At 41.1% G+C, this 14034-nt stretch overlaps 1 protein-coding gene across 4 annotated transcripts in view; it reads left to right on the forward strand.

Annotated features, from left to right (window-relative positions):
- Positions 1-14034, forward strand: part of FBXW2 (F-box and WD repeat domain containing 2) — a 33768-nt gene that overhangs the window by 6668 nt on the left and 13066 nt on the right. For all 4 annotated transcript variants that reach the window (XM_011989518.1, XM_011989517.1, XM_011989516.1 and 1 more), the window contains 2 exons: positions 8573-8767; positions 10888-11021. In XM_011989518.1, coding sequence (XP_011844908.1) covers positions 8573-8767; positions 10888-11021 — 329 coding nt within the window. The remainder of the gene's footprint in view (positions 1-8572; positions 8768-10887; positions 11022-14034) is intronic.

Raw genomic sequence — 14034 nt, forward strand, 5'->3', positions numbered from 1 at the left:
TGCAGTGAGCCGAGATTGCGCCACTGCACTCCAGCCTGGGCGACAGAGTGAGACTGTCTCAAAAAAAAAAAAAATATATATATATATTTATATTATACTACTATTATACTACTAGTATATTATATTATACTATTTATATTATTCTACTACTTCTAAGTAGAAGTAGTAGAAGTTGGAGTTTGGGCCTGGGAACAGAGAGAGTTGGATAGTTTTAAACTAGGCAATTAAGTAATTTTATGAAACAATATAGTTATTAAAAATCTAAAATTATATGTTATTTTCCATTTATAATGGGCATGTGTTTCTGTATATGATTATAACTAATGCCCATGTGTTAGATAATACATTTTGACAGGCATGTAAATAATTATTAGGCAGCATTTAAAATAGCTCCAAGCAGTTCTTACTAATAATTCAATGCCTGTTTGCTTACATTGTATATAATATATAGAAATACTTGGTGTTCTTTTTCATCCAAGATAACTTCTAATAAACATTTGTGTGTTACAATATAAACTGTTCATTTGTGTGAATATATCAATAGTCATTATTTAGCCATTTCCATAGTAGTGCATGTATTAGTCCATTCTCAGACTGCTAAAAAGAAAACGCTTAAGACTGGGTAATTTATGAAGAAAAGAGGTTTAATTGACTCATAGTTCCACATGGCTGGGAAGGCCTCAGGATACTTACAGTCATGGCAGAAGGCAATATGATTGTGGCAGAAGGTGAAGGGGAAGCAAGCACCTTGTTCACAAGGCAGCAGGAGAGAGTGTGCGAGTGAAGCAGGAAGAGGCCCTTATAAAACCATCAGATTTTGAGAGAACGAACTCACTATCATGAGAACGGCATGGGGGACCACCCCCATGATCCAGTCATCTCTCACCAGGTCTCTCCTTCAATACCTGGGGATTGCAATTCAAGATGAGGTTTGGGTGAGGACACAAAGCTTAACCATATCAATGCATATTCAGATTGTTTCTGTTTTTATTAGTATCTTTGTATTACCTCTTTTTCCCTTGAGCTCATTTGGGACAGAAGCCTAAAAGTAGAATCACCAGGTACAGAAGATTGAATGATTTTATAGATGTTTTTTTGTTTGTTTGAGATGGAGTCTCACTCTCTCACCCAGGCTGGAGTGCAGTGGCACGATCTCAGCTCACTCTAGCCTTCGTCTCCAGGGTTCAAGTGATTCTCCTGCCTCAGCCTCCCGAGTAGCTGGGATTATAGGCACATGCCACCACTCCTGGCTAATTTTTTTTGTATTTGTATTAGAGGTGGAGTTTCACCTTGTTGCCCAGGCTGGTCTCAAACTCCTGCCCTCAGGTGATCCGCTGTCCAAAGTGCTGTGATTACAGGTGTGAGCCACCGTGCCTGGCCTGATTTTATAGCTCTTCTTAGTGCCCTTTCCAGATAGACTGAATTGATACAATGACAGTACAGTCTTAAGTAACTTGCTTCTCCCTCAAGAGTCTCACCAGACTCAATTTAAATATTAATATTTAATATCGAGATGTATCATTTCTCAAGACCATTTTACAATTGCATTTCTTTATTCATTAAGGGTATATAATATGTGGTGATATTTTCTCTGAAATGCTAGATACTCTGCTAATTTTAGAAAATAAACATTTGATTTAAAGCATTTTTCATGGTTTGGTTTGTCATCCTGATGTTATTTCACACTTTATTTTCCTTGTGTTGCAAGCTTGATTACTAGAATAGCATCACCAGTTCTTCTAGGCTTTGATGTACTTTCTCTGTTGCGGTGATGGCTTTTCCATGTCTCTTTTGCCTCATGATTTAAAAAGATTTGAAAAGATTTTGCCTCATGATTTTAAAAGATTAAGATTAAGTTGAGGGGGCTCATGCCTATAGTCCCAACACTTTGGGAGGCCAAGGCAGGCAGATTATGTGAGCCCAGGAGTTTGAGACCAGCCTGGGCAACATAGCAAAACCTCATCTCTACAAAAAAATACAAAAATTAGCTGGGTGTGCTGGCTCACACCTGTAGTCCCAACTACTTGGGAGACTGAGGTGAGACGATCGCTTGAGCCCAGGAAGTGGAGGTTGCAGTGAGCTAAGATTATGCCAGTGCACTCCAGCCTGGGCAACAGAGCAAGACCCTGTCTCAAAAAATAAATAAATAAATAAAGAAGATTAAGATGCAGTATCACCTTGGAGCTTGGAGCTCCTACTGGCAGTTGACCATTGTTTTCATACCACCTCTAGCATTTTTTTTTTTTGAAACAGGATCTCCTCTGTCACCTGGGCTAGAGTACAGTGGTACGGTCTTGACTCACTGCAACCTCCTCCTCCTCCTGGGTTCAAGCGAGTCTCTCTCCTCAGCCTCCTGAGTAGCTGGCATTACAGGCACATACCACCATATAGCCCTACTAATTTTTGTATTTTTTGTAGAGACGGGTTTCACCATGTTGGTCAGGCTAGTCTTAAACTGCCGATCTCAGATGATCTGCCTGCCTCGGCCTCCCAAAGTGCCGGGATTACAGGTGTGAACCACTGCACCCAGCTGCCTTTTTTTTTTTTTTTTTTGGAGACAACCTCTCACAGGGTAGTTCATGCTGGAGTGCAATGGTGCGGTCTTGGCTTACTGCAACCTCCACCTCCTGGGCTCAGGTGATCCTCCCACGTCAGCCTCCCGAGTTTAACTGGGACTACAAGTGAGCAACACTATGCCTGGCTCCTTTTTGTACTTTTTGTAGAGACAGGATTTCACCATGTTGCCCAGTCTGGTCTCGAACTCCTGGGCTCAAGCACTCCGCCGGCCTCGGCCTCCCAAAATGCTAGGATTACTGGTGTGAGCCACCATGCCTAGCTCCTCTTGCTTTAAAAAGTTTTTTTCTTCTCTTATCAAACCTCATTTTTGAAATGTAGTAAAAACTGCAGTTACTTGGAGTGGAAGTAAATGGGAAATATTCACTGAATTCTCTAACTACCTGGAAAGTTAATACCTGCAATTCTGCATTTTAAGATTATTCTCTAGGTGGGTCTATATGTTAATGGGATTTTTATTCTGATTCATCAGGTTTGCATATTTAAAATTATGTTGTACAGTGGTTGAAAATAATCCAAAGCATTAGTTTAATTTTTCTAACAGCAGCATCCCTGGAACTGTGAGAGAAGTATTTGTTACGGAATTATACATGTGTTCGTGTCATCTTGTTACTTAAGAGATTGAATTTTCACTGTGGTGGAATTGGGAAACCCTGAATTTGGCAATAAACTTACAGTGACTCTCACATTAGTGCCTTGAGTACGCAATAGACAGTTTTATTAAAGAGATGGATGGCTAATGACATTGAGATAGTTATCCTTCTCTTTCACAATTTATTTCTGAAATGGTAAGAAAGGAACCTATTATGCTTTGTGCTGTTAAGTAGATATTTACTTATGGGATGCCTACTGTTTGAAAAACAAAGTGAGGGCATACATGGATGAATTAGAGCAGTTCTTTTCTTGTGGAACATACACACTGGGACCAGGAAGATGACCTGACTGAGGTAAAAGTCTCTGTGTGGACTATAGCAAATCAAGAACACTTGCCTTTCTGAAGAGTGCAGCTGCTGCTCCATTGTAATAAATTTTTGCCATGTGGGTGGGATTCAGGGTAAGAGTTGTTAGATCTCACTTTTCAAGAGAAGCCTGAAATCTAGAGTTTTGTGAAATAGTCTGATTTTTTTTTTTAAGTATTATTCAGATTTTTAAGATATTGAATGAGGTGGGATTTTTTTTCTTTCATGCAGTGTAAGAGTCTACATTTCTTTAGTCCTCTTTCACCTCTATGCTGCATCACTGGTGACCTCTTTGAAAACATGTTGGGTTAGCCAGTGCAGCAAATGGGAGTCCAGAGGGGAGGCTGACATAAAGCCAGAAAGGAGCAGAGAACAGTGGCTCCTAAAGGATTCTCAGGAGTAGACTTGCATCACTGTAAAATGGAACTTGACTCAACCTGATTATTTTTTGATTTTTTTTTAGGGGGTAAAACTGAATGGCACAATGTTTTCCTATAACAACTAGTTTAAATAATTAGTTTGGATAATCTTTTTTTTTTTTTGCAAATTGTGCTAAAACATACATAACATAAAATTTACCATTTTAACCATTTTAAAGCATACAGTTGAGTGCCATTAAGTACGTTACATTGTTGTGCAATCATCACCACTGTCCATTTCCAGAACTTTACATCTTCCCAAACTAAAACAGTATCAGTTAAACACTATACAGTGTTAACTATATAAACAGTATATAATACACTATATAGTTAAACTGTATCCAATTTTTTTGTTTTTGGGGGGGTTTCTTTTGAAACGGGGTCTCACTCTGTACCCCAGATTGGAGTGGTTGGAGTACAGTGACACGATCTTGGCTCACTGCAACTTCTACCTCCTGGGCTCAAGCGATTCTCCCACTTTGGCCTCCCAGGTAGCTGGGACTACATGTGTACACCACCACGCCCAGCTAATTTTTGTATTTTTGTGGAGATGGGGCCTCACCATGTTTCCCAGGATGGTCTTGAACTGCTGGGCTCAAGTGATCTTCCTACCTCAGCCTCCCAAAGTGTTGGGATTACAGGCATGAGCCACCATGCCCAGCCTAAACTCTATTAGCTAAACATTGCCCATGCCCCTTCCCCTACAACCTGTGGCAAAACCACCTTTCTTTTCTTTTTCTTTTTTTTTCTTTTTTTTTTTTTTGACAGTCTCCATCTGTCGCCCAGGCTGGAGTGCAATGGCTCAATCTTGGCTCACTGCAACCTCACCACCCAGGTTCAAGTGATTCTCCTGCCTCAGCCTCCCGAGTAGCTGGGATTACAGGCGTGCACCACTGTGTCCGGCTGATTTTTGTATGGGATTAGTACAGACGAGGTTTCACCATATTGGCCAGGCTGGTCTTGAACTCCTGACCTCAGGTGATCCACCAGCCTTGGCCTCCCAAAGTTCTGGGATTACAGGCGTGAGCCACCATGCCCAGCCCACCATTCTACTTTCTATGAATTTGACTATTCTAGGAACCTAATATTAGTGGAATCATACAGTATTTGTTCTTTTGTGGCTAGCTTAGTTCACTTAGCATGATGTCTTCAAGGTTCCCTCATGTCATAATGTGTCAGAATTTTATTCCTTTTTTTTTTTTTTTGAGATGAAGTTTTGCACTTTTTGCCTAGGCTGGAGTGCAGTGGCGCCATTTGGCTCGCCGCAATCTCCGCCTCCCGGGTTCAAGTGATCCTTCTGCCTCAGCCTCCCAAGTAGCTGGGATTATAGGCATGCGCCACCACGCCCAGCTAATTTTTGTATTTCTAGTAGAGATGGGGTTTCTCCATGTTGGTCAGGCTGGTCTCAAACTCCCGACCTCAGGTGATCCTTCCACCTCAGCCTCCCAAGGTGTTGGGATTACAGGCATGAGCCACCACACCCGGCCAATTTTATTCCTTTTTTAAGGCCGAATAATATTCCTGTGTGTGTGTGTGTGTGTGTGTGTGTGTGTGTGTGTATGTGTGTGTGTGTGTATTCCCTGTATGTGTCACATTTTGTTTGTCCTCTCTCCTGGTTTTTAACTGCCTTCTTGCCTCTAGTTTCCCCCCCTTTAAACCTTTTTCCATGATATAGCTATAGTGATCTTTCTGAAATCCAAGTAAGGTCATAGTTAAACATCTTCCTAACCAGTTCTGCAGCCAAACCTTGCCACTGTTTGCAGTCAGACTGAACTGTTTTCATAATCAGTGTTCATGTTTTAGGCTGTGCTTTTTGACAAGCATTGTACATACCTCCTAGATGGTTTTTGAATGATTCCAAATAGTTCTTTATGAATTGATCCCAGTTCCTTTTCAATAATTTTTGTGTTGTATACAGAGATATTTAATAGTTGATTTAATAGGTATATACCAGGGATTGGCAAACTGTGGACTGTGGGCCAAATCCAGCAGAAGAGAGTAATTACAACTCAATAGGTCAAAGTCTGAAATACTTACTATCAGGCCTTTTACAGAATAAGTTTTGGTATATACTATTCCTTTTGTTTTGTCCTGGCTAACTTATTCATCCTTTAGATTTAAATTAGTTAAAACTTTAAGGTTTTTTTTTTTTTAAAGCCATGAAATTCTTTCTTCAAATAGTCTTATACCCAAGCGCAGCTTAGAAACAGAAGAGGAGTGTAGTTGAAGAGCCAATCATGCCAACTCCTAAGGCATGTCCACTTACATGTTAGAGCATGGTCATAAACTCAATGGAGGCTCCGTTCCTTGTATTTGTTATGGGCTTTTGTAGTGCCTACCACCTACTATGCTGAATTATTATTGCTTGTTTAGCCTTTTTGTCTTCCCAAGTAGACTGAGTGCCATGAGAACAAGAGTCCGGCCTGACACAGAAGTTCTATAAATATATGTTGAATGAATGAATGAGACCCCAGTTGAATACTGTTAACTAAAACCAAGCTCATAAAGGACCTAAAATGATTTCCTTTCCTACTCTAGCTCCTTAGGAATACAGTCACAACATGCCTAAGCTGAAGGCCTTAAAGACTATCCAGGCTTATGCTCTCTGGTACAGTAGCTACTAGCGCCATGTAGTTTTTCAGTACTTGAGCTGTGGCTAGTCCAGATGGAGGTATGAAATACTGGGTTTCAAAGACTTACAATGTAAAAGAATATAAAAATCTCAATATTTGTATTGATTACATGTTCAAATGACATTTTTTGACATACTGAGTTAAATAAAACACATTCAATTATTTTAATACATTTCTTTTTTTTTTTTTTGAGACAGTCTCACTCTGTGGCCCAGGCTGGAGTGCAGTGGTGTGATCTTGGCTCACTACAACCTCCTCCCGGGTTCAAGTGATTCTCCTGCCTCAGCCTCCTGAGTAGCAGGGACCACACGCGTACGCCGTCATGCCTGGCTAATATTTGTATTTTTTTTTAGTGGAGACGGGGTTTTGCCAGGTTGGCCAACATTTCTTTTTTTTTTTTTTGAGATGGAGTCACTCTGTAGCCCAAGCTGGAGTGCAGTGGCGTGATCTCAGCTCATTGCAACCTCTGCCTCCCGAGCTCAAGCGATTCTCATGCCTCAGCCTCCTGAGTAGTTGGGACTACAGGCGCATGCCATCATGCCCAGCTGATTTTTTGTGTTTTAGTAGAGACAGGGTTTCACAATGGTCTTGAACTCCTGAGCTCAGGCAGTACGCCTGCCTTGGCCTCCCAAAGTGCTGAGATTACAGGCGTGAACCACTGCACCTGGCCCAACATTATTTTTTTAATGTAACTATTAGGACATTTTAAATTATATATGCAATTTGCATTATATTTTCTGTTGGATAGCACCGTTCTAGACCATTGGCTCTCAAAATATTGCTGATGAGTTAGAATCACCTGGCAAACGTTTATTGTTGGACCCTGCCTCAGATGTTCCCAAGTTAGACTTGCTGAAAATAGGGACCTGCCTGTGCGTTTTGATGAAGCTTCCCAAATGATTCAGCTGTCTCACATGGCCATTGAGAACCAAGTCCTATCCCTTTTTATACAGAAGGAAACAGTCTAAATAGCAAAGTGACAATAAATACAGTCTTTATTTCAGTATGCTGTCATAGTTTTCCGAGGTTAAAATTCATACTCTAGCTTTTTCGTAAGTGATGGCTATTTTTCCGTTGTCTCAAACAGTGGTTCTTGACTAAAGGTGGAATTGTGGCTGGCTTTATTTAGTCATTTCAGCTTTTTAAAAGTTGGTCATTTGGTGCTTTCCTAGGATACTGTGCCATTATCATAGTGACTATACTGGTGGATTCTCAAAAATGTCTTTATTTGTTGAGCCTTATTAAAGGGTCGTTGTGAGAATGAATTAATCATTAAGATTTTAAACTTAAAGTCCTGAATTGTCACCATGATTAGTATAGAATTTTCATCAGGCAGAAACAAGGCCAACTTTTCCCTACAGGATTTTGAGGCTTTACAAACTGTTCGTTGAGTTGTGAATGTCCGGGGATAATTTATCCCAGGTTTTCCTTGAGGTTTCTTCCTTCACATATTTCGAGATGGCTGGAGCAATTCGCAGTTAGCTTTTGCAGAAGTTAGCCCATGCTCTGAGGTTTGTCTTTGACTTGCCTGAGAATGGAATGTGTTTCACCAGACACCTTTACTATTTAACAATCCTTATTTGTTCAGAACTGTTGGGTAATGGACAAGCATGCAAATGTAAACATGCAGTCATGTGTAATACCCATCTATCTGAAGTCAAATCAGAGAGCTCATGATAGCCAAGGATTTATGACATTTTTCAAGTGGAAGCACCAAGGGATGCTTTAGTCTAATGCCCTTCTGTAGCCTGGAGGGTTAAGGGAAAGTGTCTCACCCAAAAAGCTTGGATTCTGTCCTAGTGCTTTTGACTCCTTTGTGGTGACTCTGAGCAAGTTGTGTTACTCTCTCCATGCTTTGGTTTCCTCAGCAGTAGAGTGCCAGAGGAGGGGACCATTAACGTTCTTGAAGAACACCATGATTTTGGGATTGATTTTCCTTCTTTAGTGTGTCTGTTTTCTTATTAACCTCCCTGTTTTTCTCTTGAAGGGTCAGATGACTTGTCTGCAAAGCTGTGGGATGTGAGCACAGGGCAGTGCGTTTATGGCATCCAGACCCACACTTGTGCAGCGGTGAAGTTTGATGAACAGAAGCTTGTGACAGGCTCCTTTGACAACACTGTGGCTTGCTGGGAATGGAGTTCCGGAGCCAGGACCCAGCACTTTCGGGGGCACACGGGGGCGGGTGGGTTGCCCTTTTTCAAGGGTTTTTACAACTTAGCCTCATCCTTTTAAGCCAGGAGCTAAGAATGTGAAATGCTTTTTTATTATTATTATTATTATTTTAATTTAACCTGCTTTTTTCAACCCTCTTTCTTAGTCACTGCAGTTATTTCCCTTTATTCTAGTTACTCTTATTTGGAATGTTTTACCCAGTTTTGCTTTTTCTTCCTTTCTTCTGTGAATGTACCCTTCTGGTGGGAAGGGTAGTTTTCATTCTGTCTCGCGCTCTCTCATTCTCTCTCTCCCCACTCCTGTTTCATTTATATCCTGTTGAACAGTCTGTCCCTTTGCTTTTATCAGATTCCATACCTCTAAATTGAGTAAATCCTACTCGTGTAAATTCCACTTTATTTGTAGCATTAGCGCTGAAAATTCTTTGGTGTGATGGTGGTTCCTAGATTGTGTGGTCTACGCAGATTACATCCAGTTGGAACTTGGTTGACAGTTGATTAAAGCAAGCTGCCACCTAGAGATAAGGTGAAAGAAACATACCTGAATGTTTCCTTATGTACAGCAGCCTTATTTTGCAAAAACTGGTCATTTGAATATAGCCTTGAGATTTGAGCTTCTCTCTCTGTTGCTGTTCTTTTTTTGGTCGGGGAGGCTTTGTGTAGAAATTGAGCTATTTCCCAGCCTCTTGTGTAGCAGCTCCCTTCTTCCTTTCCCCCATTTACCCACTGCTTTAGCCTCTGAGAGTCATAGTCTGTAATGTCAAGCATTACGTTTATGAGCAGCCTTCCAAAACTCCCTTAACAGGTTGGGTCCCTCTGTTTCCCAGTAACTTGTACTACTGTAGACCACTTATACAAATATGATCTTGCTTCCCCACCAGACTAAACTCCATAAGGACAGTGATCTTATCTGTCTTGTTCACCCATGTGACTGGAATTACTTGCACTGTACCTGGTGCTTAGTGATTCTTTGAAGTAGAAGTAGCCATTATGCTAATAAAAACACATATTTTTTTGCTTCGTTTTATTTGTCCTCCTATATACTCTTCTTCAGTCTTTGCTGTCTGCTACAACTTGTTCAGAAATTAATATTCGAAGGTGCATGTATGTATGGAAGTATATGTTAAACGGAGTGTTATGTTCCACAATGTTAAGATGTACCATGACTTCCAGGTGATTTTATTCCCGATCAACTTTGAGAACCCTGCTCTAAAAATTTTTATTACTGTTGCCTAGACATTGCAGAGGTTTTTCTTAACTTCATACCTTTACTATTCCCTCTGCCTGCAGTATTCTTTTTTCTTTCCTTGATAAACTCTACTCATCCTTCAGGGCCCATCTCCAATATCGCCTCTTCCCTGAAGTCTTCCCTGATACCCCTGGGCAGAGTTAGTCTTTCTCCTTGATGTTTCCCTAGCAAGAGGTAAACATTTATATTTTCTGGGCTTCCTCCTCTACTCCCTACTTAGACTGAGTTCCTTAAAGGAAGAATCAGTGTCTTCCATCTCTGGGTCCCTAATGTTCCTTTAGAACTTGGTATACATTTGAAAACAAATATTTGAGTACTCACGATACTGCAAATACTGTTTTTGGTGCTGGAGATACAGCTGTGAAGAAATTCAGACACTTTTGAGTTAATGGCTTAATCTGACCTTTGAGATCCTTGTTTTTGTTTTGTTTTTTCTCTCTTTACATTGGGTTTTATTGAGTCTGGGTGCTGTTTTGCAGCTTCCATTCTTTATAGTTTGTCTTACTGTTAGTGTGTATTAGAGTAGGACCATGTCCTTTTTGTTTTCCTGCATAAATTAAATAAAGTATGATGTAGTATCAGGCAGGCAGTCCTAAGAAGGAATGCCATTACCTCTAACACTTGTTTTGCCTCTCACTGTAGCTACCACAAATAAAAGAGATTGTATTATTCTTAGGACTTTCCACCTTAGAATAATAGCTATAATAGTAAGAATTTTGAAATATTTTTATCATAAAATTGCTAGTTGAATAGCACTATTCTTACAGTGTCTCTGGTTGGGAAATTAATTGGGCAGCTAGGGAAAATAAACATTATTGAACTCTCTTATAAAAGACCCACTGACAGAGACATGTTTTAACTTTGTGTAATTATATGCACTAGTATTTAGCGTGGACTACAATGATGAGCTGGATGTCTTGGTGAGCGGCTCTGCAGACTTCACTGTGAAAGTATGGGCTTTATCTGCTGGGACATGCCTGAACACGCTCACCGGGCACACGGAATGGGTCACCAAGGTAGGAAGACTTAGAAGAAATCTCCTTCTTGTCAGGCTTTTTGAGGGAGGGAGTGGAGGATGGTAGATACTGCCTTGTAAGTGTTAGGTGAGTCATAGGATGGAATTGCTGTAGCTACAAAGCATGATGGTATACAACAGTGACCAGCAAGTAGGAAGGTACTTAATAGTTAACAAATAAATGACTTACGGACATGGAAAGATGCCCACAATATATTAGGTGGATAGAGTGGGCAAGTAAAACAGGTTACATACAAAAAAGTATGTGGAGTGTGATACTGGTTTCTTAATGTGTTCTTGCATCAAAATGTTGAAGGTTGGTATTTCTGGTGGGGTTGTGGGTACGTTTTTCCCTTTAGAATAAACATGTTTCTTTTTTAATCAGGCAAGCAATTTTCATTTTGAAAAAATAATGCTTACAAGAAGTAGGACAAAGAAAACTGTACGGGATCTTTAATAAAATACTGTAATGTTTTCTTTTTTCTTTAAAACAAGGTTGTTGTGAGGATCAATTGCAGTATTAATAATGGATATACCATGCAGAAGCACTTTTCTTGAGCTTACTATGCCATTCTATGAGGGGGCTGAGGAAACAGTAAGCAAAATAGATCCAGGCCTTACCCTGTGGATGATAGTCTAATAGGAGAAATAGTTTTTTTAAACAATTTCATGGGTAAATATATCATTTCAAATTGTGGTGTTTTGTGAAGGATCAGTACAGTGTTCTGTAAGACAGTCTGGGGCTGGGCACGGTGGCTGACTCCTGTAATCCTAGCACTTTGGGAGGCCAAGGTGAGTAGATCTCCTGAGCCCAAGAGTTCGAGGCCAGCCTGGCCAACATGGTGAAACCCCGTCACTACTAAAAGTACAAAAATTAGCCTGGTGTAGTGGTAAGTGCCTGTAATCCCAGCTACTCAGGAGGCTGAGACATGAGAATTAACTTGAAGCTTGGGAGGCGGAGGTTGCAGTGAGCCAAGATCGTGCCACTGCACTCCAGCTTAGGCGACAAAGTGAGACTCTTTTAAAAAAAAAAAAAAAACGGTCTAGGAAAGTAATTAGTTCAGAGAAAGCTTTTTGAGAAGGGGGTTAGACATGAAGAATAAATAGGAGATAGCTGTGGAAAGAGTAGCTGAAAGATTGTTTCAGAAGGTGCAGTATATGCACAGGCCCAGGGAGTGGAAAGAACTTGGAACATTTGATGACCTGGACATAAGCCAGTGGAGCCATGCTGTAGTTGGGGAGATGGGCAGAGAGGTGGTCATCCTGTATGATTTATGAGGCCACAGTAAGTATGGTGGATATCATCAGAAGTGTACTAGGAAGCAATCTACAAGTTCTGAGTAAGTGTCTGATGCGATCTATGTTTTAAGAAAATTAACTGCTGAATGAAGAATGAACTAGAGTTGGGCACAAGTGGATACAGGGTGACCATTTAGGCTTTGGCAGTAGTCTAAGCAAAAGATGCCCATAACTTAGATTTGGCTGGCAGTAATGAAAAGGATACCCATAAAGGATGTGTCTTTAAGGGAAAGCCACCTGGACTTGCAGATTCACTGTGGGAAATGAAGAAGAATCAGAGGTGATTGGTGGATTTTAGATGGGGTGGATGATTATATCTTTGTTTTGAAATACATGGGGCTAAATGGAGAGTAGTTTGTAAGACCATTATTATGTATTGGGCACATTAAGTTTTTTCTTTTTTTCTTCATTTGTTGTTGTAATACAGACAGGGTCTCACTCTGTTGCCCAGGCTGGAGTACAGTGGCATGATCATAGCTCTCTGCAACTTCAAATCCCCAGGCTTAAGTGATCCTCCCACGTCAGCCTCCTGAGTAGCTAGCACTACAGCCATGTGCCACCACACCGAGCTAATTTTTTTTTTTTTTTTTTGGAGATGGAGTTTCGCTCTTGTTATACAGGCTGAGTGCAATGGCACGATCTCAGCTCACTGCAACATCCACCTCCTGGGTTCAAGTGATTCTCCTCCTTCAGCCTCCCGAGTAGCTGGGATTACAGGCGCCCACCACCATGCCTGGCTAATTTTTTGTTTTTAGTAGGGACGGGGTTTCACTGTGTTGGCCAGGCTGGTCTTGAACTCCTGACCTCAGGTGATTCACCCACCTCGGCCTCCCAGAATGCTGAGATTACAGGCGTGAGACACCGTGCCTGGCAGCTAATTAAAAATTTTTTTTGTAGAGATGGGTTCTTGCTCCGTTGCCCAGGCTGGTCTTGAACTCCTGGCCTCAAGCAGTCCTCCCTCCTCAGCCTCCCAAAGTGCTGGGATTATAGGCATGAGACACTGTGCCTAGCCCACATTAACTTTTTACATAGAAAAGCTATATAGTGTAAGACAGTTTGGTGTTGTGGAAAACACAGTTGATTGGGGCTAGGATACTGATGGTGATGTCTTGGACAAGTTACTCCTCCTTCAGGACCTGAGTTGTATCATCTGCTAAATGTTCCTGTGAACATGAAATGAAATGTTGGGACAGCACCCAGCAAGGTGCCTGATACTTAGTAATAGGTCTGTTTCAGTTGAGTCTGCAATCCAGACTTCTGAATGAATGAACCGTGCTTCCCCTCTCACCTTAGGCTGATTGATTACAAAATTAGCTAGAACCTGATGTTTATAAACTATCTCAAGTGCTAACGGAATGTTAGCTTTTATTATGTTACTACTGTAATTTACATTGTTATTTTATCTTTACTGTAATTAAATGAGGTAGGATAATAGGTGCTTGTCTCCTATTTTAAAGATCAGGAAACTGGCTGAGTTTAGATGGTCTTGCCCAGGGTTATAAAGTCAGCATGTAGCCAGCGCAGTGGCTCAAGCCTGTAATCCCAGGACTTTGAGAGGCCGAGACGGGCGGATCATGAGGTCAGGAGATCGAGACCGTCCTGGCTAACACGGTGAACCCCCGTCTCTACTAAAAAAAAAAATACAAAAAAGTAGCCGGGTGAGGTGGTGGGCGCCTGGAGTCCCAGCTACTCGGGAGGCTGAGGCAGGAGAATGG

This window comes from Mandrillus leucophaeus, unplaced genomic scaffold, assembly GCF_000951045.1.
Source record: "Mandrillus leucophaeus isolate KB7577 unplaced genomic scaffold, Mleu.le_1.0 Scaffold354, whole genome shotgun sequence".
NCBI classification, from domain to species: domain Eukaryota; kingdom Metazoa; phylum Chordata; class Mammalia; order Primates; family Cercopithecidae; genus Mandrillus; species Mandrillus leucophaeus.